This window comes from Aythya marila (genome assembly GCF_965140915.1).
Source record: "Aythya marila genome assembly, chromosome: 1".
NCBI classification, from domain to species: domain Eukaryota; kingdom Metazoa; phylum Chordata; class Aves; order Anseriformes; family Anatidae; genus Aythya; species Aythya marila.
Genome location: NC_139042.1, coordinates 23,185,043 through 23,211,922, shown reverse-complemented (window position 1 = coordinate 23,211,922; position 26,880 = coordinate 23,185,043). Strand labels below are relative to the sequence as shown.

The 26,880-nt window shown below is 39.6% G+C and overlaps 3 protein-coding genes across 10 annotated transcripts in view; 1 reads left to right on the top strand and 2 right to left on the bottom strand.

Annotated features, from left to right (window-relative positions):
- The window catches only part of BRCA2 (BRCA2 DNA repair associated), a 37,653-nt gene extending 29,227 nt beyond the window's left edge, over positions 1-8,426 (bottom strand). For all 3 annotated transcript variants that reach the window (XR_014318705.1, XM_082774327.1, XM_082774328.1), the window contains exons 1-9: positions 8,322-8,426; positions 7,644-7,750; positions 6,536-6,775; positions 4,348-4,453; positions 3,497-3,549; positions 3,351-3,391; positions 3,157-3,268; positions 1,540-1,595; positions 539-653 (exon numbers count right to left, since the gene is read on the bottom strand). Coding sequence is in view for 2 of the 3 variants with exons in the window: in XM_082774327.1 (XP_082630453.1) it covers positions 539-653; positions 1,540-1,595; positions 3,157-3,268; positions 3,351-3,391; positions 3,497-3,549; positions 4,348-4,453; positions 6,536-6,775; positions 7,644-7,710 (790 nt within the window). In the remaining variant the exon portion in view is untranslated. The remainder of the gene's footprint in view (positions 1-538; positions 654-1,539; positions 1,596-3,156; positions 3,269-3,350; positions 3,392-3,496; positions 3,550-4,347; positions 4,454-6,535; positions 6,776-7,643; positions 7,751-8,321) is intronic.
- A 2,701-nt stretch (positions 8,427-11,127) lies between these two features.
- ZAR1L (zygote arrest 1 like) lies at positions 11,128-12,786 on the top strand (the record flags this gene model as incomplete). Its single annotated transcript, XM_082784752.1, has 4 exons — positions 11,128-11,730; positions 11,885-11,977; positions 12,130-12,204; positions 12,643-12,786. 4 exons carry the CDS (start codon positions 11,128-11,130, stop codon positions 12,784-12,786), a joined length of 915 nt encoding a protein of 304 aa, XP_082640878.1.
- Positions 12,787-14,823: 2,037 nt separating this feature from the next.
- FRY (FRY microtubule binding protein) overlaps positions 14,824-26,880 on the bottom strand; it is a 196,095-nt gene continuing 184,038 nt past the window's right edge. For 3 of the 6 annotated variants that reach the window (XM_082761847.1, XM_082761849.1, XM_082761850.1), the window contains 4 exons: positions 22,339-22,356; positions 19,555-19,665; positions 17,279-17,472; positions 14,824-16,710 (listed from right to left, as the gene is read on the bottom strand). In XM_082761847.1, the coding sequence (XP_082617973.1) occupies positions 16,452-16,710; positions 17,279-17,472; positions 19,555-19,665; positions 22,339-22,356 (582 nt within the window). In that variant the 3' untranslated portion in view covers positions 14,824-16,451. The remainder of the gene's footprint in view (positions 16,711-17,278; positions 17,473-19,554; positions 19,666-22,338; positions 22,357-26,880) is intronic. The other 3 variants (XM_082761848.1, XM_082761851.1, XM_082761852.1) reach the window with 2 other exon arrangements.

Below are 26,880 nucleotides of genomic sequence, written 5' to 3'. Positions count from 1 at the left end.
CTTGTTCACTTACGTTCTAAGAACACAGAATCAAAATTTATTTGCCTTAAGTATTTTCTGCATTCATTAAAAATATAACATTTATTTTTTCCTAAAGGATTTGTCATATTTTGAACTATTAATACATCAATAAAGGATATATAGGAAGAATAAAGAACAAGCTCACCACAGAATAACGAGCATCAGACTGAAAGTTCACATTTACACTAAACCTATTCCACAGCCAGTAGTAGTCTTGCCCTGCACCTTTTTTCTCTCTCAGCTCTCCCGTATGGCCTTACACCTTCACTTACATCAGCACAAAGCTGGTTGTCACCCAGTGGCATGGTAGCTGGTTCAATTCACTGATTTAACAGAAATTGACTTTTTTCTTTTTATTGCCAGATAAGTTTTACAAAGGCTAACCAACTCAGAAGTAAGAATCCACATCTGGCAGAGGAAATGAGCTGTACAGTCAGCTCAAGACACACGATGTAACTTAACCCTCAGTCTTGCTTCACAATATGCTCAGTAACACTAGTAAAGCATTAATACATACCAAAATCTTTGGTAACATCTTCAGCATTTAGCTTTACTGTCTCTGGTACGGACAGCAGACTGGTATCATTCTTCCCAGGACATTCATCATGGTCAGAAGAAAAGCTGTGCAAAACCTGTAAACCAAAGACATCGACTGTTGTATATACCAGTGACAGGAGGAGTACAGCACCCAACCCAACAGCTGCAATACCTGAATAATTCTGCATCTCTTACAATAAAAAGTAGTGTTTTCATACATATATTTCTTGTAAACAAGCAAGCTGATAATCTCCATTTCCAATGAAAACCAGATTCCACTCTGCAACCAACACAGGGGAATACATGGGCAGTAAATGGCTTCAGTAGAATGCAATATGCAAAGCGCCTCAAAAAGGAACGAAGGAGAAAGACCTTTTTATAGTTGGTTTGTTTTAAAAACAACTGTTACACGTATTAACTGTGAATTTTCAGATACTAAGAATGAAATGTAGATTTGCAATGAATAATTGTTCTGCTTTCATATACATGAAGAAAAATTACAATTAAGCAGGAACTCTCCCTTTTCTAACAAAGGACTAAAAGTAATTCTCAATTTTAACTCTTGGGCAAACACTTCAGCACAGGAACTGATTGGACAACATAAGCCAAATTATAACTCTCAGAGCTTTGACAGAAGGGGGAATACAGCTGAGCAAATAAACCCTCAGATAAGTAGTTTATTGCAATTCCTAGCTTTGATTTCTCTTTGCATGACTCCCATTGCAGCTCAAGTCAAGCTTTGGTTTTTATTTATTAATTCATATTTTAAATGCAGTGAAAATATTCCTCAAAGGGGGTTATTTTTGAAAATACAGTGTTTTGTAACCTTAGTTTTGTGAGCAGTAACTTTTCAAAATACCCAGATAGGAGCGTCTAGAATGAAAATGGCAGAATTATTTGTTCTTGGCTCAAGGGATCTAAGCATAAAACTAAACAGCTTAGCTGAAATTAAAGAAGAGCATAGCTCTTAAAACCACTTACTATCTCAGCTCTTTCATCCTGTTGCTTTGGTCCAGAAATAGAACTGGTCTCCCTAGCTTTAGAAGAAAGACAGAGAAGTCAGTTCATTTGCCCCTAAGTGAATGTGCCAAACACGTTCAAATAAAGTCATGCTTTGGGAGGATTTTCTTTTGATTATTTTAAAAGCAAATGAAATATGTAAACAAAATACTAACAAAAGTAAGAAAAAGTTGTAACTAAAACATCCTGCAGGTGGGTCTGAGGGACAGCATGCAGTTTCGGAACAGCATAAAACACCCAAAATCATAGCATGTGGCTGCTGCCGCTGCCAGTCCCCTCTCCAGGGGTTACTCATGGCACTACTCCCTATTTTCTTCTGTCATGGGATCTTGAGATCCTCCAAGTTTCTGTAAGGAATTTGACTTTTTCCTTCACCTTCCATTTCCACCAAACAGGAGTATCTTTTCACCCACATTACAAAAGGAGAGCATGAACCCTACTTTCAAGATGCCTTATGAAGAGCTGGATTTTGCAGTAACGCCTTTCGTAAACATGACATCTGGGCTCTGACATGGTATCAAGATTAGTAACTGCAGGCCCTCTTGTAACAGCCAAATGACTCACTTTCTCCTTTTACAGAAGACAGACAGTAGAAAGCCCGTATAAGAACTGCAACCTAGTATGCTCATACAGAAAGTGAGACAATGAGAGTTCAAACCAGAACTCATTACCCAGAAGAGCATCTTAAAGTTATGGGTACTTGCTCTCCAAGTCACATCTTTCTGAAGCCATGAATGCCTCAAATGACACAATTCAGTAGCCTCATAAAGAGTACCACCCCCTACATACTGACAGAGGGGATCCCTGATTCTCGCGTGCATTCTTAACATGCTTTAGATGCTTTGCATGCACAGGGTTTAGACGTTTATAGACATTTAAAGTTTCAAAGTCAAATTTCATTTGCTTGTTTATTACACTGAAGAGATTCTACTTGCAGCAACACTTTAGAGATGCTAAACGTCAAGCCTTGACCTAAGTGCCACCTACGCAGCCATCACCCACTCACTCTCACCCTCTGTTATGCTGGCACCGCTGTTTGTGCAACTGCACAGTAAATAAAGTCCAGGAGTTGCCCTGTCTGAATAACCTAGGAAATAGGGTCTGCAATGGGATGAGTATCTGCCTCCACTGATACAATGGTGAGTACAGCGAGAGGGCTTACAATGCTGAAGCCAGCACAGCTGCTGGGAGGCTTACTCAACAAGCTACGTCCTTAAACACAATAAATATACTCACATGACTTAACCTAACAGGTATCTAGTTTCATGATGGAGCAAATATAAGGAATCATTACCTAATCCTTTTCTAGGCTTTGTTATGTTGTTCCTAAATGAATATTCCTGAAGGCCTTATAAAGAAAAAGGAAACTTTTGGAAAGCAAAGATGCATTTAATTTCATTTCTTCCATTTACGGTTACATTACTTAAAGTCACCGAAAAAGCATCACTGTAAGCATTTAGTCCTTTAAAATAGCTAAGGAAAAACAAACAAACAAACAAAGAAGTTCACACTCAATGAACTTCCAGTGTCAGAACCTGAAATTTTTATCCCTCAACAACCGTTCATTTTTAGAATTACCTATGATCACTGTTGCACCAAGTGTAGGAGGTGTAGCTAGAGAACTTGACCAGGACATATCTGGATCCACTTCTGCCCCCAGGCTTTCAGAAATACGTTTTGGAGTTCGGACCTAGAAATACATTTATTATTCCTAAACAGAACTCTAAACGTACTAAGGAAAAGAAAGCAAAATGCAGGATTAAAATATTTACCTCCAAAAATTTTGGTGTGCAAAACAAGCTTCCATATGGTCCTAAAAAACATTATGTAATAGGGACAAAAAGTTTAGTCTAAGAAATGAGGACTTATATATACAGATATCAGATATTTTGTAAAACTAAAAAGTGAAAATACAAACCAGGAATATTACTTTTCTGCGGTGTTCTGAAAGCATTCCTTAAAATAGCTGGGCTGCCAACAACAAAAAATAATTTCACTCATCAATTTCTGAAAGTAATAAATATTTATAGCAGATATTATATACTTTACTGCCTCCATTATTTTCTCTTTGCAATCATAGCTGTTTCTCTGACTAAATCAAATGTAGATTTCTTCTAACCACCAGTTAGTACTTCAAAGCTTACCACATGTTTGTGTCAAACTATAAAATGGTTCTTTTGTGAAATGTTAATTTTCAATGCTTGTCTGACAAATATTATACTAGATTTCAATACAATTTATGCATTTTTAACATGCTGTATGAAACCATGGAAATTGGCCCAATTTATTTTAATTAAATAAATAACTTAGCTGTTCTTTATAACCAACATGAACACTTTGAGCAGATTAAATGGAAAAATACGCTATCAGATGTAGAAACTGAGGCCATTACTAAAAAAAATCACAGTAAATATAACAAATAGCTTTACAAGTTACTACTTTAGAAGCACATGGTACAGCACTACTGCTATTTCTTGCACTGGATATTCAGGACTTGGGAAGCTGTAATAACGTTAACAACTGTCACATGCCAGCTACACAGGAGTAGAAAAATAGATAGCAAGAACACCTACAAGCAAAGTTTCCAGATCTAGCAAGCATTTTATTTTCAATTCTTAGCAACTTATAAGTATCCGAAACATACAAAATATGAAAGATTTATTCACTGCTCTGAAGAAGTCTACCAGATGAATACAGCGGTTTTAATACTGTTTTTTTTTTTTGCTTAAAATCCAGTTTATTCTATACTGCATTGACACATCGGGATACCTGGCAGCAAGGAAATTGTGGCAGGTGCCAAGAGGAGAAGCTAGCATTTCATTTTCTTGATCTCTTTTTCTTCCTATGATACTTGGACTTGTAAAATTCTCTCTGCCTAAAAAATATAATATAATAATCAGCACAATCTTGCAGTAACTGTTTCAATTTTGTAAAGTGTAAATATAAGCTTTTAAATATTATACAAAGCCTGATTTTTAGTACCAAAAATCACATCTCATGCAACCTTCTCTAGTGTTTCGAGCATATCCAATTCTATATCCAGACAAAAATCAATATATTTATGCCAAACGCACACATACAACCAAAAATAAATCATTTTGTCAGCTTATTTGATAAATGTTTCAGTGTACTTCCAAGATATTAGTCAAGTTACATACTCAGTTTTAGTACAATATACTGCATTGTGTATGTCTCGTCCTTGCAGAAGGTACCAGTAGAAGAAACTTGATACACAAAAGCATGACTTTTCATCATCTCTCTCTCAAATTTACTTAAGACATAAAGAATTCTAATTAAGAATTCTTATATTAGAATAAGCAGCATTAAGTAAAATATACATAGATATATATTTCTGGAATTGTTCTTGGAGGTGCTGCCTGTGGTACTAGCAGATATTTGTATGCTGCCTATCTGCATATAGAAGAGGAAGTGTGCACCCCAAAGCAGCAGAATCCTCTCAACAATGAACCTCTCACACGTGCAAGCATCCACTCAAAACAATTCCCAGTCAGAAATTTCCAAGTGATTTCCATCTCAGACATTACACCTAGGTTTCCGTATTTCTCTCTGCTTCTAAACTCCTGAGTCCACAGCATGCCTACATCCCAGTACCACATCAAGGTGAAATCCATCAGCTTCCATCCATGCTCTCGCTTTCACAAGAAGGAAACCCAGGAGCTGACTCCAAGCAAGAAAACTGTGATAGAAAGACCACAGGCCAGCCACAGGTTGCCACTGAAACTTTAGTAATACTCTTCTTCCTTTCACTAAGGAGCGCAAACAAGCATCCACAGAGCTAAAGTAACCCCTTTGAAACAGAAAGGGGTTTCAAATGAGACAGTAAGTCTCCTTTGTTTCCATCTTAGGAACTGCTACAAAGAATTCACTAGGGACTTAACGCTGTGAAAGTCTCAATAGATAGAGTTAGAAGAAACACGGGTCACCTAAGTTGAGCACAAGTTCAACAATAAACTTAAAATAAACGAACAGAGTAACAGCATTCCCTGGAAGCAATGGTGTAAAGCTGTATTTGAACAGAAACAGTTTGACACCTTTAAAAGCTCTGCTTTAGGATCTAAGAACAACTCTAGAAATAAGGAGTGTCCCGTGTAACCTGTTTAGAAAAGCTTATCTTGTCAATAGGAGTACACAACACAGGCACAGTAGATGTACAAATGAGATACTGCAGGAAAGGGGTTCAATATTCTTCCATAGAAATGTTTCTTACATACAACATTACATATATTCTCCATAGCAATTATTCATCTTTCTATCCAAGGATGGGTACCATGACTAGCTGGTATATTAAAAAGGAGCAGAGTAACATGCACTTTTATGATGTACTTGGGATTTGGAAATAATGTCATGAAAAATACCAACACAGAACTTACTCTCTTCCATTTGGAAAGGAGTTCCGTCACTTTTTTTCCATGTCTTACAGTTTTGCTATGTCAAAGAGCTTAGTATTTTAAATCTTTTTAAGATAGCTTAATGAGCTTCCTATTATCTCATATTTCAGCATGATAAATATCATCCTCCCTTGTGGAAATATTTTTCAAAGATTTTGTGTAAAACCAAAGTCACACATAGTAAAATTCACTCTGGTTCTCAGTCACCACAGCACACCAAGTTCATATAATCCTTGTATTAACAGAACGTAGAGTATTAGGACTAGGATAGGTTTTCTACAGAGAACTCTTCGTGTATGCATGCATTATCAGCTTACTGTCAGGCTGAATTCATTAACATTAACTCTGCATTTTTATAAGTTGTCTTCATGAGTCTACCAAGAATAAACATTTTGCTTGTACAATTTCTGCAGTAACATTATCTATCACATTAAGAGTCACCAGCAAAAAACAAAGGTTTTAAAAAAAAAAAAAAAAAAAAAAAGGTCCCTCATGTCTGGAGCACACAAGAAGCCTTTAAACACACTGTTTTGCAAAAATGTACTCACTTGTTCCTATTTTTTTCTGATCTAGTTCTCTTCCAGGAGAAGAAAAAGGTGGCATTATCGTATTTTGTTCTTTAAAAATCGGTGGAGTTGATGTCAGCTGGCTGTATGTGAAGGGTTTTGCCTTTGGAGTTTTAAAAGAAGTTTGATCGATGGGACTATCAAGTTCTAACAATTTAGGTTCATATGGGGGTGCTTCTGAACTGAGTTCTTCAAACCAGTTGAGACTTATAGGCCCTAAGTCTGTGAAGAAAAACAGAGAGAAACACATTAAAAAAAAAAAAAAAAAAATGAACCCTGCCAAATCTCATGCAAACATGGTAATAAGTTCATATGTTATTAAACTGTATTTCCATATTAAAACGGCAATCTTCATTCCATATGACATGCACAAAAGAACATCATAATTAGTCATAAATTCACACAAAATTAGTGCTCTATACAGAATGTGAAAATTTATTAGGCGTTCATATGCTAGCAGGAAAATACTTTACCCCTTCCAGCATTAACAGTTTAACTTTACTCCTTTCCAACTGGACTTGATGATCTTGGAGGGCTTTTCTACCCCAAGTGATTCTAGGATGCCATTGCAATAATTCTACTTATTATGATTCTAGACAGCTCCTAATTCTGTTACCCATAAGTGTTAAGAAAAAAAAAAAAAAAAAAAAAAAGTCCGCTAAACTTCTAAGACAATTAGTAAAACTAACCAAAGAGCAGATAAATAGCTAGTTTGCTTAAAACGTTTTAAGTTTAGTTTATGCCTTATTTTTCTCAGACCGGCAAGCTAAACAGGTTCCTTTTAACTTTGAGATATACTACTGTTGACACATTTGGCAAAAGACTAAACTTGGCCTGCCTGCAAGTACATAAGGAAACCCAGGTGAAAAAAAAAAGTACAAAAAAGCAACTGAACACACATTCTGAAAGAAACTACAATTGTATATAGATGGCAATTCCAAAAATGGCAAATAGATTTGGGGCAAGTACAACAGCTAACAAGATGCGCAGTACTTCTATGTGGAACATACAGCTTACAGCAAATGTGTATAAAATACCAGTGTCCAGAAAGCAACCCTAACAGCACATGTTCAGCGTGGTCATGCTGTACCTGAATCACTGCAACGCGTCTTAAATATTTCAAAGAAGGTTGGTCTTTCCCCAGATCTGCAAGCCATTTTCGTATCCGTACGTTCACTGGAACGTGTGTTGAGAAACCTGTGGAGAGATAAGATGAGATAAGAGATAAGGCTCAGCCTGGCGGCCCAGTCCCGTGAGGTGCGCGGGGCAGCTCCTAACCCTGCCCTGCTGCATCCCTGGGCGGGTGTGATGGGGCTGGGCGGTACTGCCTGCACTAATGGTGACTGGGGTATGAAAACAAGAGAGTGTGAGGACTTATGTTGGAGATAATATGAATATTGAGTGAATACTGGAGGAAATGCATGACTGGGAGGGTATTTTTGAAGTGTTCCAGGTAGGGCGAGCCGCCCACCGCCACTCCTTCACACCAGGCCAGCGACAGCCCGGTGTGTCCTCACACGGCTCCTCACACACCACGAGCTCCGAGGGGCCCGTGAGGCACTGCCAGCTTCACAGGAGGGCCACAGACCCTCATACCCTTTACACCACCTGCTGAAAGCCAAACACCTGACGACATATAACATTACAACGCACGCTCTTTAAGCCACTCAACGCAAGCCTGACGAGCCGGGAGCCTCCCCCGAGCTCCAGCAGGGCAGGCAGCCCACCCGCCTCGCCCCTCACCACCCTCATCCCGGGACCTTTTTACCTCCCTCCGGCCCCCGGCAGGGCACGGGCACGGCGGCCGCATCGCCTCACGCGCGGGGCCGCGCTCCGCTGCGCGCCCCCGAGCCGAGCCGAGCCGCGCGGCCCCGCGCCCGCCGCCGCCGCCGTTCCAATCCCGGCGCCAAGGCTCCGTCACGAGGGGCGGGGAAAATGGCGGCCGCCCCCTCGCCTCAGCGCCTGGCGGGAGGGTGGCGCCGGGCTCGCTCCTCCCCTCAGCGCTTGGCGGGCTGAAGGGGTGGAGGAAAAAAAATGAGCCAAAACAGAAGTTGTTGTGTAAATGCATGCCCTCCACGTGCCATTTTCCACGATACAAATTAATCGTCCTCCCCTCTACAAGGATGTGTCTGTGGTGGCACCGGTGCTGTGTATTGGCACAGCGCTGGGTTCACTGCAGGTGTGGGTGTCAGCAACTCTGAGGGATAATAAAATGTTTCTGCCCGAGTTCTCCCTAACAGTAGCAGGATGCAGAAAACCTATTTCTAGAGTAATTCTCCTTGAGGAGGATTTTTTTTTTCTCTTTGATAAAAGGCTGCATAAAATAACCCATGTAACAGCTGTCTCATATAAAAAAAAATAAATCAAAAAACCCCAACTTTATTAGAAAGTAAATGGGAAAAAAAAAGGCTTAGATATGAAGAAAAAAAGTATGCTGTATGAAAATAACTGTTCACCCCTTCCCAGAAAATGCCTTGCTGACTAGATATCAACCCTCTACGTTCATTGATCTTGCTTTTCAGTCCCTGTACTCTGATCCAAACGTCGTCCTTCTTCTATTCACACATTCCTACACGCATGCAGGGCCAAGGGTTGTATCCAAGGTTGACATGGTCCGATGTTAATGGCAGTTAACATCAATGTCCCCCCCAAAAAAAGTCTCCAGAAGTCTTACAGCAAGCGGTACTGTGGTGGAGTGTCATTGCCTGGGAGGATCTCAACCCAATCTCTTTAGTTAGGTGCTTTTGTAGGCATCAAAACATGAAGTTTATTATAGATGTTGTTTTTATGGCTAGTATAAAATACTGCTTTCCTCTGGATACACGTTCATTCCCATTTTGACCCTTGATACCTCTTGGCCTCAGCAAGGAGTCTATAAAATAACTTCAAACAGGGTGGAAAATTCTTCCAATAGCCAATTTTTGGTTAGCTATCTTTCAGTCTAGCTACACGTCCACCTGCTCTTGTGTTATAAAAGGGCTTCTGCATACCTATCCATACCAGTCATTATTTTACAGTTTTATCATGACTCCTTACTCATGTGTCACCTTCTTCAGATTCTCTTCACATGATAGTTTTTCTGCATCCCTTCTCCTTCCAGCAAATTTACTTAGTTTCCTTTAATCCTGCAGAGCCCCGTGGAGGTGCAATAACTGCTTCTTCCCATAGCATTATAGAAGAAGCCATACCATTGTTTTGGGTGATAGCACGTAGTTTCAATTTTATTCTTCATCTGCTTCACAATTCTATTTACTTCCCCCTCCCCCCTTTTTTTTCTGTTGATACGGATGGTGCTTTGAAAACCTAAACATAGTGTGCAACCTTGACCCATCTTGTTTTTAACTATGAGTGTGCATTTCCTGAATCTTAATCCCATTTTGTTTTGTAAAAAATTTGTTTTCTACCAAGAATTCAGACACTTGAAAGGATCTTTTTCAGATACAGTGTGAAAGTTTAAAGGTATCGTCCCTACCAGTTCCCCTCTAGCCCTTCCTTTGCTGGCCCATTGGATTTTATAATGCAACACTTTTATAAAGATGATGAGGAGTCATGCAAAGCATCACAGCAAGTCCAAGGATTTGGGGATTCTTTAGTCTCTAAAGATTCACATACTCTGTTTACATGATTTAATAATGTTAATTATGTTACCTTAAAATTGACGTAAATAAGGTGATGTAATTACCAAAGGACTATTAGTCTAATATGCAAGTACTTGTATTGCTATAATTTATTTTATTACACAGATATTAAGCCACTTTTCCTGGTGTAACTTTTTCCTCTGGAGTCTTGCAGGAACCGAAGTATACCCCATCTTTTTTCTAAAACAACAGGGTTGATAGAAAAGCCGTGTATGTGGGCAATCCTTCAGTGATGGGGGTGTTCAGAACTTTTAGCAATGACAACGACTTCTTTTAAAAGACTAACGACCCACATTCTTCACTCTGCTTGTGGCATACCCAGTTTATCTGGGTTTTGTTTGTTTCTAAGACCCCTTTTCCTTTTTTTTAAGACCTTTAACGGAGGGAATGGTTGGCAAGCAGACTTTCTGTCACCGTGAGAGCTCCGTTTGCCCCAGCTATGGCTGAGCTATGTCTGTTCAGTCTCCGCAGGGTCTTGCAGGCTGGTGCAGCTTTCTGATCGCCGATTACTTCTCGGTGCTCACAAGTCTGCAGAGACCTTCACTGACTCACAGCTTCCTGAATAAATGAGCCTTTACAGGGCCCAAGAGGCATCATCACATCTAACCCTGGAGCAGCATTTCTTACATGAAGCCACCGATGAAGCCTCCAGAAGCAGAGCAGCTTGGGCCATGTGCCCTTGGCAAAAGGGCAGGCGAGCTCTGTACCCCAAATTAAGTACGGGAGGAAAGCCTATGGCTGGAGCAGTGGTTTCATGGCCGGGGACAATCAGAGAGCAGAGGGTACAGCAGGCCTGGCAGCCCTCCCGTGCAGTCAGCCCCAGCCAGCTGGGCCCAATTTCCCCATCAATCAGCAGCAATTAACACCAGCTCTCCAAGACCAGATAAAGGCAGGGCTGGGAGCCCTCCTAGAGCTGACTTCTCTGCAGGTGTGAGCATGGAGGGCTTTGTCTACCCACCCTTCAGCACCTACCAGAGCTTTAGGGGTGGCCTGACACCACACGGTGGCAGGGACCCGGTGCTGAAGCAACCCAGCTGGAAGCAGAGCAAGAGCACAGGGCTCGGTCCCTTTCCTGGGACCCCCACCCCACTGCCCTCTGAATACTTGGACAGCTGCCACCGGGCCCACCTGAAGGCCCTGCTGTCCCAGGTGAGCCCAGGGCTGACCCCACGGCTTCGCCGAGCCAACACCAGGGAGATTGGGGTGCAGGTGAACCCCCGGGCCGATGCTGCTGTGCAGTGCTCGCTTGGGCCTCGCACGCTGCCTGCCGGCCGCCCCCTCAACCCTGCTGGCCTCTATGCTCGTGGGCGCATGGCCCTCTACTCACCTGTGCCGGACCGCCGCCTCTTCACCATGCCCGAAGCTGCGGGGTTCCGTGAGAAGGATGAGGCGGCTGCGGCCAGCCCTGAGAAGCAGAAGGCAGAGGATGGTGGCAAGAAGCAGCAGGACGGCCAGGCAGCGGCCGCTCCACCGACCGAGGGACAGTCGAAGGCGTCACAGGAGGAGGCTGCAGCCCCTGGCCGCCAGGTGGCTTTCCAGGTGTGCAGTGGTGCCCACCCCAGCCTCTGTCTTTGCTCTGCACCCTCCACAGCCCCCCTTGCCTCCAGGTTTGAGCCCCCTGGCCATGGAGGCGGGTGGTGGTGTGAGGGGAGCTGGGCCTGGGGGCTGCTGAGTGACCCTGATCTCCCCGCAGTTCTTGGAGCAGAAGTACGGCTACTTCCACTGCAAAGACTGCAAGACCAGATGGGAGAGTGCCTATGTGTGGTGCATTTCTGGAAGTAACAAGGTAATTGATGTGTAACAGCAAGTCTTTTCTTGCTTCTGATGCTTGTAAGTACAACACAAAATCTGAGAAATTGTTTTTGGCACAAATCTAGGACACCCGTATTCAATATCCTGAAGAAATCTCAGTAGTAACTGAAAACTTGTTGTTCTTAGGTGTACTTCAAGCAGTTCTGTCGCAAATGCCAGAAGGGCTACAATCCCTATCGTGTGGAAGCAATCCAGTGCCAGGTAGGTTACAGTATTTTTTTTTTTTTTTTTTTTTTTTTGTACAGTAGGTTTTTGTCTTACGGTAAGACTGCCCAAGTTTGTCATGAACTCTGATAGTTTACAGTTTCTGAATTTCTTACTGACTTTATCTGGAAGAGAACTTGCTGTTGAAGTACTAGAAAACTTATTTGGGAATGGTGTAATGCCATAGGTCTCCATAGTGTGAATAGTTGTCTCTTGCTACACCATTTTGTCCTGCCACATGCAGGATAGGTAGGGTTTTGATGAGTATTTCTAGGTGAGAAGGCTCTTAAAACTTTACAGCTTTTTTTTTTTTTTTTTGCCACAAAAGTTCTTTTAAGCATATCAACTCAAGTATGATCCTATGATTAAGGGAAAACAGGTGTCAGTCTAATATAAAGCGCACTTCTTTAATCTACTACTAATGTTTTTCCTAAGACCTGTTCGAAGACTCGTTGCTCCTGCCCTCAGAAGAAGAGGCACATCGATCTCAAGAGACCTCATCGCCAAGAGCTTTGTGGCCGCTGCAGAGGCAAGAGGCTGTCCTGTGATAACACTTACAGCTTCAAATATATTGTCTGATCTGCGTGCCCCATTTTGCATTTGCACTTTGTCAGTCTTCTTGCAATGTTTTGACCTTAGGCTTTTGACCTGGCATTGGATAATGGATAAGGACTTTTGTATTTATAAGATATTTAACTGTTATATATGTTAATAAAGTTCAATAAAAGTTTGCACTAGTTTATTACCCATGGTAATTTCCCATTATCTAGTTTCCTTTTGCTGTAATTAAAGAAGAAAGTATCAAAGAGGAAAGTATATATGGAAGGAAATGGAACCTGTTCAATTTTCTAAAGAAAACATGCTTTGCTTTCAGTCTACCTTTTAGGTAACTTCTCCCTTCACTCAAACTGAACTAGTGTGGAAGATACAAATAATGCTCTCGTGTATGAAGTCTGTGGTGAATATATCTGCATGTGTTTGTTAGAGCTCATACTACTGTCCTCCTTGCCACATGTGTATTTAAAAATCAAGCACCACTTTCTTTATTCTGGCATATGGTCCTTGATTCATGTCTGTAAGGTAGGAGGGAAAAGTGTAAGCTAACATCTCACTCTTTTTGAGTTATCTGGGATGTAGTGTAATAAATTCTATAGAGGTAATGTGTACTAATATCACTAAAACAGCTCCTACTGCCTGCCAATTAGAGTAAAAGCTGAGACAGAAGCTTCCTAGTCATATAAGGTGTCTCAAATGTAACAAGTGAATAACTGGGTCAGCTTTCATGAAGACAAAATGCAGTCAGAATCCTACTCAAAATACCTCTTCTATTGAAGCACAGTGAGGTTTTCCTACAGGTCATGTCTTCCCAGGGCTTCAGGGAGGCTTTGATGGGAATATGATGACTTGTATTCTTCTTCAAGTCTAGAAATGATGCAAGGGAATTCAGATTACAGCATGATGGCCTTTGTTGTGTATGTGAAGCACTACAGAATAGTTTAGGTTGGAAAGAACCTCAGGTCTGTCCCCATCTCTGTGCAAGATCAATTGCATCACATTGTACAGGGTCATGGATTCAATTCTACCTGCAGGCCAGTAACAAGTGGGGTACGCCAGGGGATATGTCCTGGGACCTGTCCTACTCCACTCCAGTGCCATGAAAGAGGCAGCAGCATGCGCATGGCAAATCTGCAGAAGCTGAGGGAGCCAGCCAACGCAGCTGAGAACAGTGCTGCCATTTAGAGGCATCTCAGCTGACTGGGGAAACAGGCTGATGGCAATCTTGTGATATTTAGGAGGGACAAGAAATTCCAATGAGGTGGGCGTGAGCCAGCAGAGGGCAGCAGCACTATCCGGGCTCGTATCGACAGCAGCAGAGCCAATAGAGCTGGGGAAGTGACTGACCATGTCAGTGCTCACCGGAGCACATCTTTTGTCATTATTGTATCTGATCTTGGGCTCTCAATATGTATTTATCAGCTATCGTGTGTTCAGTGGAGGTCAGCAAGCTGGCTACAGGTCTATAGCCCTTGCTGTGTGCAGGGGAGGCTGAAGGAAATGGGCTTGTTTGGTGAGAAGAAAAGACTTCAGTGAGACCCAGGGGTAGCTGACAAGTACCATGAGGTGGTTATTACTGAGGAAGCACAGAGCCTGGTTCTTCAGCGTGGCTGTGCGCTCTCCATCTCTGAGGGTTTCAAGACTCAGCTGGATGAAGGCCTGAGTAACCTGATATAATCTCATGGCTGCCCCTGCTTCAAGGGGGCTGGATGATTCCTGTTGTCCCTTTCAACTTGTATTTTCCTGCGTTCTGCAAGATACAACTTGGCAAAGTGACAGAGCCACTCAGAACTTTTACCAACCACTACAATTTTTGCAGACCACCCTAGCTGCAGTTCTGGATAACTTGCAAAAGAGGAAATATGTAACCGATGTTTGAAGACTTCTCTAACCATTGTTGATTGGTTTACTCATAAGAAGAACTCAGAGATAAATAGCATCACTTTTGGAAAGGATTTGCCCTGTGTTTATTTTGTCCTGCAACTATAATCGGGCTGCAGCGCTCCATGGATTCCATGCCTTTTATGCATCAGTGCAAGTGTTTGGGAGGATCCACTTAAAATTGTGCAAGCAAGCTGAAAAAGGGATAAAGGCGAGAGGGCTTTACTGCATTCCCAGAATTTAGGCTGATACTGCAGGCTGGACAGATTTTCTTCTACCCATAGCATTAGAAGACAAACAAATGACTGAAAACTAACTCTGAAACTAATAGGTCCATTATTGATGTTTTTAATAGAAATAAGCCTTCAACTGGGATTTTTTTTTTTTTTTTCAGTTAAGAAACTGCTTCAGTCAGTGTGCTCTTCTGGGTTGAGTTTGACTGTGAAAGAAAATAATCTTTACGCTTCTCCCTGGTCGCTTTAACAAACAAGTTCGCCATAAGCCATGAAAAAGGAGACTTTGAGGGGCTGCTTATCATCCATACCGTTGGCAGCTGCACAGATTCAGATAAGAACACAGTCTTCACAACTAGCACATACTCCGTTGTGATTATATGACTTTTATATTTTAGGTAAATGGATGTACGGATCCAAATATCAACCAAAGTTACTTCACAAAAACGGTAAGTGTATTTACAGAGTGAATAAGTTACATAGTTGTCAGAATAAAAGTGTCTCAGATGTGCAACAGATTTACATGCATACATTTAACACTGGACAGCAGTTAAATGTAAGAAAAAGAACGTACAGTTATGACATATATACATTACAAATAAAATAGGACATCTCTTTAAAGAAGCTTAACATGAGAACTTGCATTTCACGTTAATATTTTTACTTTTTATACTCAAAATTTATATTAAATAAAAATATGCATGCATAACAGTTCAAAAGATTTGACTCTGTGATGGGACTTTCTCCTACAAAATGGCAAGTTAAATTAGATCAACCATCCTTTAATATAAATATATTCATAAAAGCAACCCTCTAGTAAAAAGCCATCGAGATCCTTTAAAAAAAAAAGAAAAAAAAAGGAAAATCTACCAAGACCATTCATGATACTTGTGGGCCTAAGAACAGACCTCTGCAATATGATCCAGTACCTTCAGAGACAGTAGCCTAGTAACATTAGGAAATGTACTTCGTAGCAGCTCGTTGTTTTAAGATACAGTAATAATATTCAAATTACAGTGTACATTAAATTGTAGTCCATTTACAATTTGTTTCATATACACAGGCTCTCAGCTTTTGACCAACAAGTTTGCGAGATTCTGTGGCCAGCTTCATTCTGCCCATCTTTCACTCAACCAAATAAGAGAAAAAAAGGAAAAAATGTACAAGTTTTTTTTCTTTTTTTTTTTAACAAAAAATATTATTTCGTGAAGGAAACATTGCACTTCTGCCAACCTAAAATTAATTTGCTATAAAGGAAGTATTGTTCAGTGTAGTAGGCTTTGGTATGCAATGGAAGTCACTTCTTCAGTAGTGAGTTGCAGTTGCTCAGTGAAATGCTAACTGATTTTTTGTGCAACAGAGAACAAGGGATGTTGTCCTGGATGCTCTATGTTACCTTTGTCCTTACAGTATTGCTACACATTTGAAGTTCAGCCCATATCGTTTTAGAAGAAATCCTAAATGTAACAAGAGTGAGTACAGTTTGACCAAACCTTTGTAAGGCTGAGAAGACATTGAGCCACCTCACTCCAGCAGGGCAGCACTCCCAGCTTGAAAGAGGACACGAGACTCCTGTCAGAGACTTGTGCCGGAAACGCTGGAGTCTGGAAGAAAAGTATTGATGACCCGGTAACTCTGGGCTCTGCGAATCATGTCGCGGATCTCGATATTCAGTTCCATTAATTTGGTGCAGATTTCAGTCAGGCTCTGGTTAGAGCCCACCAGTGCATAGGTGCCCGTCTGACCCAAGGTTTGGTGTCGGAAGTAAATGTTCAGTAGTGTCTGGACTTCGTCATCAGAGCTACTTCCAAAGATATCATTGGGCCACAAAATCCTGCAATCAAACGGGAAGAGAATGGGTGCATCATTATGGGGTATTAGCACAGAACGAAACCAGGCGATAGAGATCTCTAAAAGGAGAATGGACGTGCACATATTTACAAGCCAAAATAACTCACTGTCTTAAGTGACTCATTTGTTAGTGATATCAGACACGGAAATAACATAAAAGCAAATTCCTATTTTTTAAGAAAACAAAAAAGCTTAAGAAAACTAATTCAAATAAGTGAAGTGAAACTGGGCTGAATGTTAGCTGATGCCACTGCCATACACTTGCTAAGGAATTGGCTCTATAAAAAGATTAAGAGCCTCAGAGAAGCACTTTTCATCTGTGCTATGCAATTAAACATCATCATTGTGGTAAGCATCTGTGTTTGTATTACCAATTTGATATTGTTACTCGTGGTGCAAAATTAATAGTATCTGTGCCCCACCTACCTTGTTGAAAAAGTATGCAATAAATTATGGTGACCTAGCACATTTAGTATAAAGTTAGGAGGATAATAAATGCATGCTTTTCCAATAACATGGAATTCTAACAGGAACCATGTAGTAAAACTTGCCTGCATTCTCGTATTTGTCGAACGGCTTTAACAAGTTCATTGTTTTTCAAACACTCCAGCATGGACTGAATAGCTGCTTCTGTAGAATTGAATGTGGGCTCAGATTCCACACTCAGAGGCTCAGCTGCAATAGCGGCAGTAGCATCCTTAAGATTTTTCTTCAACTCGCTCAGTTCTCTTGACATATTTAACAGCTGTTCCAATGAGAAGATTATGAGATGGGTATTTTGGTAGGCACCAAAGAGAGTAGTTATTTCGAGTCTGTTCTTATTAGCACATTTGATGTACGCATTATGGAAAAGACACCATTTCAAGACATTTCTTGATCTCTATGCTCAGTATAAGGAAACAGACTACAGATTTGTGTAGTTTTTTGTCGTGTAGCTTTAAAATGCATTGAGCTTTCTTTAATCTTTTGGCTTGCTAACATTCAAGAGCACATCTGAATAATCTTTTATCTTTTATTTTTGCTACTGTTTTCATATTGTGGTGGGAAAGTTTGTGAAAATAACATTTGCTTCTCCTAGCAATGATGTTGTTATTTATTTACAAAACACATGCAGGATCTGATATGATTAACAGATGGACCAGAATTTTATAGCCCTTTGCCAGGCTAAAAAGTTAAAGATCTACCTTTATATGCTCATATATGCTAGAAATAACCACTGTCTCATGAACTAAAAACGGACCTTCCCTTAAATAATAGCTTATGGTTCCAGCAAAATATGTATAATTTTTTTTTGGAGGCCATTCCTCATGTTGTTGCTCTTCATTTCCATAGACTGCATCATTTATAACAAATAATCTAACAAAGTCACCTGTTAAACAGCTACACACATCAATCCGCTAATAAAGAACATAAAACATTTCTAAAATTTAGGCTACTCCAACACCAGATTCCTAGTATCCTGTCTTAGAAGCAAGCAGCCTGGTCACATCACAAGACAGCCTGCAGAACAGTTTCTTAAGACACAATAAATATTCAAGCTCCTTGTACTACTATACCACATCTAACAAAACAAACCATCTCCACTTACTGGAGAATCTGTAAAATGCCAGAATCCATCATAAGATATACTTCATAGCTTGACATTTTGTTTTACAGCAACAAGCAAAGTGCAATAAATTTTCTCAATAGTTTAAAATATATACATTTCGCCAGGAGGAAAAAATATATGGAATGGCAAGTTATGTTACTACCTTTCTTTAAACGATGATCATTTAACTTAAAGTGATTACCTCAAAGTTTTTTCAAAACTGTTTGTTTTTTATGCACTTGTTGGCAATAAATTTGACTAACAGTATTCTTGTGAAGTGTTTCTTTATGTAAGATACATAGCTATATCTAAAACCAGAAAGCTATTTTGGTCAAAAGAGATAGGGTGTTGTGTCAAAAATACTTAAAGAATCCCTGTAAAAATGTCAGAACTAAAAAGACTTATGAAATTACAGGATTTTGTTAATTACATTTTTAAATACACTTAGCACGCTTGGGAGGCATTTAACTGATTTCAATTTGTTTATCCATTGAACGGGATTAGGAGGTACACTTGCAGTCAAAATATAAATTACTTCTACTCTAAATACCTCGTTTCCATAGGTACACGAGGATGCCAAAACATTTAAAGCTGCTGCAGATGTTTCTAGTACCAACGTACATACAATGGAGGCAGTTTATATGGCTGGAAATTACAAGACTTTACTCCAGCAAAAAAAAAACAACAACAAAACAAAACTCAAATTTGCATCCATATTAAGATTAATTTACCACATTATTTTGTTATTGTCATGATAACAAGTACTCCTGGTCTATATGTCTCCAAAAATCCTGCTGAAGTCAGTCATGATCTAGGAATGGGAGATTTTCTTTATGTGTGAGGAAAGGTCATATCCCCTTAAAAATAAATTCTTAAATAATAAAAAAATCCAACAACTCATTTGCAGATATTTACCCAGTGTGAGCACTTCCTTACATGTAAGGTATGAGCAAAGTTAAGATTCCATTTAGCATTCGAGTTAATTACCACTGACTGAAATGTCTTTTGAAGACTCGATTTATAGAGGAAACCCGTCTCTGAAAGTACAGTCAATTACAAAAAATATTGGATCTCAACCAGTCCTTAATGAGGATGCTGGTTTATTGAAGCATTTTGTCTGCAGACTCATGTTCAGGGTGAAATTACGTAGTCTTTGGTGCAAGTCCACAGAAAGAAGAGTAAGAACATGAAGGTACGGAGTGCTTTCTAGTATAAGACTCTGTAGTGTTTGCTACATACCTCTGGCATGGAACTGACTTCATGCACTTGTCCAATAAGTTTACAGTAGGACTGAAAAAGCAACAGCAGCTGGAAGTGGAGTTTATATAATCTCTGACACAGTTCCAATTGCTAAGGAGAGATTTATAGAAGAACTAATTAATAAAGATCAGTAAGTTGGGATAGTTTCTAATAACAAGTAAAACACATTTGAGATAGTTTATTTCTTAAAAAAAAACACATCATTTTACTAAAGTATAGTCACATACTACTTCAGAAAGCAAGTAATGCACATTCTTCTGCTGGTAAATCATAAAAGACATTGAAAAATTAAAATTATAATTGCTAGCTGTCATGTAGCACACATCAGCCCCAATTTCAAAGCAGTTTATATAGGTTAGCTTTACTGATCCCACTGCAGCTGGAAAGCATAGGCAGAATATGGGAGAAGTGACTTTGCCATATAGAAGATAAAACTCTAAAAAAATCAGAAATGGTCAAAGACTTCTTCTGAGAGGATGGAAATCCAATAGAGAAGCAATGAAGTGGTTGTCCAAGAGAGTCAAAGCTCTTGCCTGCTTCTCTGAGAAGAGAAGGAGAGAGGCAAATAAAATCCAGCCAGGAGTGGGATGGAGGAAATGCCAGCTCGTGGATTTCCCACCATCTTAATGAAACCATACAACAGATGGACTGAGTTTCATGTGTAAGAGGACATCTGGCTTCTGTAATTTATTCTCCCAGCTAAGTAGATACTCTTACATGAATACTAACTTGTTTCTTCTGGAGTGATGTGCAGCACCACACAAGAAGTGTGATGTGTCAGACACATCAGAGTAACATGAAATGGGCACGTGTGCCAGAGACACCACGTTAATGCTAATGGTCCTGGTATCTGTGTGTCATCAGGAGGAGGAATCTTGCAGTTCCACAGATGGGTCATGGTGGGGAAGGGAGGAATATTTCATCTTTGGCAAACTGCAGAAGTACAAATTCTGCAAGTACAAGTCAAGAAGCTTCCTGTCACTTTAGCAGGAAAGACTTCAAACCACACTTGGTTTGTCTTCTCTACAGGCACAGTGACCAAGTGTGAGCTCAGTGATCTTTCCATTTGCTTGGAGGAACTACAGCAGAGGTTCATGCCAAACACAGTGGGGAAAAAAAAAAAAAAAAAAAAAGATGCTATTAATGAGTTTGTTTTCTTAATGCACTTGACACATGCTTGGCCACTAGCATGTATTTTGGCTATTTGCTGAATCAGGGTCAGTGCAAAGGCCAGCACAAATACTAAAAAAAAAAAAAGCTCTTTAAAAACATCCTAAGCATTAATTTAACTGAAGTGTTTGTTTACATCTGCTTCAATATGTAAGTGCCAGGGCTCCCACTAATAAGCCAAAATTAGAACCATATCCTTGGCGTTCTGATTCTCAAAATTTCTTTACGAGACAGACAAGCCCAAGGGTTGAGGTCAAAAGAGATGTTCTTTGGAAGACCTCACCTTTGTTCATCAGGCTACCTGGCCATGAACAGTCAACCAAGGGCACTGCCAAAACTTGGCAGAGCTACTTTCCCCCTGAATCCCATCCCGTGGGAGCAGGAGGAGAGCACCAGGTGGTGGTGGGGACAACCTGGCCAGGCACAGCCACAGAGGGGAGAAAGATAGGGAACACTTGGGTGACCTGCTAGTACAGAACTGAATTATGGGCATGGACTCAATCTCCCCCCAGTGGCCAAAATGATGATGAAGGGCATCAAGGACTTGACAAATCAACTTGCTTGGTGACCATTCTCTGTAATTGAGGCCACACAGAACTGCCAATTTGCATCTATGTTTTGAACCGTCCTCCTCCCACAGTGAAGACTGATTATCTGAAGAACCTCCTGGAAAAGGCTCCGGCTTCTGGCTTCTCTTGAACCATGCTCGGGCATGTCAGAGGCTGGCTGGCTCCCCAGCCTTGGAAGGTGCCAGCAGTGCACCGGCAACGCTGGCATGGGGAGGCACGCTCGCTCCCTGGTCCCGGTTCAGTAGCAGGGACACACCTTGAGGATATCCAGTTGGGATCAAATTCACCCTACCCAAATTTTGGAGAGCTGGTAGTGCTAATTAGCAGGTAAACACACATATACTTCAAGTTGTTAGGGAGTTAAAGATTAACTGAAAACCAGGACATGGTGTAACATTAAAAACTATATATATTTTGCGATAGCTTGGCATGTAACACACCATTTTTTAGTCCTTGGGGCACAGTAATTCAGTGTTACCCTTCTGGCTGCTATCCTGCATTAAGACAAACTAAAGCTGCATTGAACATTCAAGTTTGACTCAGTATTTAGTCACTATATCAAGCAACTCAATTTTTCAACAATTTTTGATTCTTGAGTAAGGATTAGTAACCAATAATAGTGAAAGTATTCATCAATGTATAAGCAAAAGCAATTTAAAATAACTGTCAACTATAAATTGTAGTTTTTCATTGAGACAAATAAAAAAATATGAATTTTAAAATAACAAGTAATTGATCTTTCACTCCAACATATTATTATAACCATTCAAAGGTTTGATTTTTGAAAAATTATGTAAATGACAATTTTAAACAGCATATGAAAGTGTCAGAATTTAGGCAAAGTATTTTTTAGATTTCACAGAACACACCTTAGTAAATTATTTTAGTCACTGCATGTAGAACCACATATTCTACAGGAAAATTGTAGCAAAAAAGGAAAACATGCTTAGAAGTAAACCAGTAAAATTGGGGTGTATTAGTCCATCTGCAGATGGACAAAGAATATGAAAGAACTTCAACTTACTGCAAGAGATTCCATTTGCTACACAGCAAGCATGGCACAGGAGAAAAGGAAAGGAAAGAAAGTATAGTGTCAGTGTAATGCATGCAATAGGAAGCACAGCCCATCTTTAATAGCATAATTTGTCAGCAGTATTAGCAATGCTTGCCTCAACCTGGTGACTGGTTGGAAATATCACATACAACATGCACAGCACTCAGTAAAATCAAGCTCTTAATTCTAACTGTAAATTACAATCTAAACATCCTCAGTTGGACATTCATATTTGTTAATTTTGCTTTATCCCTCCCACTCAGTAGCTCAGGAGCTTACGATGAAATTGTGTTAGAAAAGTCTTGAAATAATACTTTTATTTAAATTTGCTGTCCTTATTATTAAAAAGAACTCACACAGCAAAGTGCTCAAAGCATTATGCAGGGTTTTCAAGTGATTAACAGAACTGAAATTTGTCTTGTATAAATATTATGTTATTTATTAATACTTCTACTTTTCGATGTAATACGTCTGATGACATTTACAGGATAAGCTTTGTGACTTCTGCATTTATTACTTGGCACCTTACAATGGAAATATTTCATATGTAACTTACGACAATCATATGAAAAAAATCCATGGAAAATGCCAGTTTGGTTTGACTACAAGGCAGTGCCACATGTTCAGATTTGTATTCCCTCCTCTCACCAGTAATGATTCATTGATTTGTAATTCTGGAACTATTAAAATGTCAGCATAATTCTTGTTTTAATAGCAGTAAAAAAATCTAATTTACCCGCATTAGCATTTCAAAGATTAGGGACTAATGTCTCAGAAATAAACTTCTCTCCTCAAAAGTGTTCCTCTTCATTTATCAAGAACCAACAGTTGCATTCTGTGCATTTTTCAGGCAGATTTCCTTATTATTTATATATATTACATTCTCATGTCATTTTAGATGAACAGAATGGTATCAATGTTGTAACTAACAGACTGCAATGGCATCTGCCCAGTTACAGCCTGATGTCAGTGCATATGCACACAATGTTAATAAACATTTGAAATTCTTATTAAAATGATTTACCTTACCTTCAATACAAAGGCAGCAAACACAGAAATGTCAAGTAATGCTAACTTGGTATAGCCAAGCAAAGCCTTTTGGTTTGGCTTCTTTCCACAGGCCTTACAACTAAAGAATGTATGAAAAGTATTTTCCTGAATCCTGCACTACCCATCAATAAAACCATGACAAATAAAGCTTTAGCTCCTGTAATGTTTAATTTTACGGCTGTAACACTGTTTGAATTTATTTATTTTTATTTTTTTTTTTTACTTAGGAGTATTTAGTACTCTTATAAAAACCTTCCTTTACATCTTGGCTTCCCTGCAGTTTATGTAAATCAAGCTTTGTAAAGCCAAGTTTAAGACAAGAAGACAAGAGCAGACAGATCATTGTGCTGCATTAAATTCACAGGTACGCTGATTTCTGTTTTTCAAATCTTGTTTGCCTCTCACTTAAGCTCCTCTGAATCTTAGCATACCACCATTTACAGTCCAATTTACACTTGGACTTTCAAAAATACCGGAATCCACATATAATTTCTATCTTGCCATGGAATTTACTTTAAAGAAGGAGAAATGCTGCAAAGAAGTGAATTTCATGGACATTTTTTCCCCAGAAAACAACTCTCATTTTTTTTACTGCTTCCAAAAACAGGGAGGCAAAATAAATAAATAAATAAATAAATAAGAGGAGGTTGGGGGAAAAGGGAACTGGGATTTCATCGTACGTGAAAATTCCTCCTTCTTCAGTGGAAGAAAGCATATTGATCTTTCAGTACTACAAAATCTCCTTAAACTACTGATGGTCAACTCAACATGGCTCTGCAATTTCATGATTGTAACTTGTTTTCCTTTCAGCATAAAATGAAATATTCCTTGGAAGTTGAGAAAATACTAATTTTTGGACTAAATGAAATCTCTTTAAGCCTCTAGTAGCAAGGGTTCATGCAGAATGTTCCGAACTTTCACTCTTCTCCTCAATCTCTAGTTTAATGCCTACGTTAAGGGAACTATGACACTACACAATTAGTGTTTTTGGCAGATGAAAATACTAGATGTTATACTGAATGCTACTGAATATAGCTAGCAAATGGTACACCTAAGAAACACACACAATGTTGTCCACAACAGCAGCACGTTGATTTATCTTTCTATTGAGACAGAGAATTATCGTTCTGTACTATTAGCAGAGCAAGAGGATAGCAAAATACTAATCTTTAGGTCACCATCCTTCTTGCTTTTTTTTTTTTCCCCAAGGAATCATTTTTACATACTAGAAAGAGATGAGACTTACTCACTTATTTCTTAAGATACTGAAATGTTGATGGCAACACAGTCTTCAGTCATTTAATGACACAGGAGAGTCCCATCATAACAAAATAATTGCTGTCTGCAAGGGTTTTTAATTGCAAGTGCATTTTATTGAGGTATTATGTTTGACTTGGTATCTCAGCAGACAAAAGCTTTTTCCCACAATCTAGGAAAGTGGGTATATGTATCAGAGACAAAAAGAGAGGTACAGCATATGTTGCTGCATTCTTAAATACCCACTCTTCTTGAAGTTAAACTGTTCTGTCAGGAGAAAGCTAAAACCCAGCTGTGGTCCTCTAGAAAATCTGCCTTCAAGAGCCAAATTGAGCTCATTGTCAGTCCATGGATATGTCCAACAGCAGTCAGATGCTATGCCTGGAGTTCTACTGTGACTCAGTTTAACTCTGGATTACTATGGTGTCAAGAAGCAGACCTCCAGCCTTGTTGGTGGCCCAGAGTCAATGAACTTTAGCCACAGGGAAACTCATCATAACAGGTCCATTCTGATTTTTTCCAGCATTTTTTTAAGGGATGTGGCATGTTTTAAATATCCACTAGCAGCTTTGTAAAACTTGTGGTCTTTGTAAAGCTTGTGATCTTTGAGATGAGCATGGTTTAAGAAAGGTGTATACTGACTTTGGACTTACTGAATGTCTCATTAGGAGACAAATATTTGAATTAGCTAGTACTAAATGACAAGAATAATAGGATCTTGCGTGTATCTCCTTACAAGAAAAAAAATAAAAAAAGAAAAAGAAAACATCATAAAACCAGTCTTTGACTAGATTTAAAAAAACTCCGTTTGGTAGGGTTCAAGGATGCACTGATAGCTTTACTCATCTGTTACACCTGAAGAGACAGCAAAACAGTACGTGCAGTTATCTTCGCTTATAAATTGCCTCCTATGTCCTTGAGACTCCGCAGCATCAAGTGATTAAATGTAGCATCAAAGCTTACAAATCAAAGATGTACAAATCATGCAGTCTGCTGCAAGAATAAGGGGTAGAAAGACATTCTGGGACATTCAGCTATTACCCAATTTCAGAAAATTTGCTAGCTTGAGCAGCTGACCTAGACAACTTCTATTTAAAGCTTCTTCAATGTCAGAATAAGCAATTCTTGCCTTTGCCCATTTTCAGTAACAGAAACAATGGTCAACAAATCACATGCAATTATTTAGAAATAAAATTTGATTAGAGAAACTGGTGCCAAGCTAACCACCCCCATAGGCAGGCATAGCTCCATTTAAGTCATCCGTGACGCAACCCTTCTTGGCAGCACTGAACCTGGTCCGATGTCTGTCTCATGAGCAGAGTGGATTGTTTTCACCTCCAGCTTTTTCCAAGGTGGCAGTAGGTTCTGAGAATCACAGATTTCTGTCCTCCATAGGACAAGGTATTGCTTTTTCTTCCTTACAATTATTTCTGAACCTTTTCAGAGGCAACCTGCTTTTGTGTTTTAGCCAGGCGTTTTTTTATGCCAGAAGTTTTATGCAGGATTTCAGGTCTTAGTCTAACCATCGATAAGTCTAAGAGTTTAGACAGGTTCCCTCACAGCTACCACTGTAAGATGGATTTTTTTTTTTCTCTACAATTGCTAGATTCTTTGGCATTCCAGGCTGAGGGAGAAGAGGAGAGGAAAGGTGTGAAAACAAGTACTTGCCAGTCTAGGAATCACTTTTCCTTTTCCCTTTCTAATGACATTTCCCCAGTTTCCCTAGACTCTCCCTCCCATCACTCTTTTGTTGAGTAAACAGAATGGATTATCATGTATGAGTTCCAAAGTTCCCTTGGGAAGAGCTGTTTCAATTGATAGGTAAATCCAAGGTGAGAAAAATAAATATATGCCTGTTATCAAAGACCTACTATTCCATCAACTTCCAAGGAATAATGCACTTCAGGCTGAAGGGACATTGCTGGGGATAGAACAGGGATTCCTGCAGGACTGAGAAACCTGTTTTCTTCAATCTGCTTGATAAGCAGTAAGAATACCGACCCTTGTTTCACATTTAATTCTGAAACAAAGAACATCTAATTTCAAAAAGATAATTAAACACAAATGGAGTGTATTTATTAACTTTTAGATGCTTTTAGGCCATTTATATATTAGCTCAGTTCATAGTTTACTCCTTCTCCTCAGCATTCTCTCTGCTCTACTTTTTCAAAACACAAACTAAAGAGCCTGTGTTCTGGGTCCCTC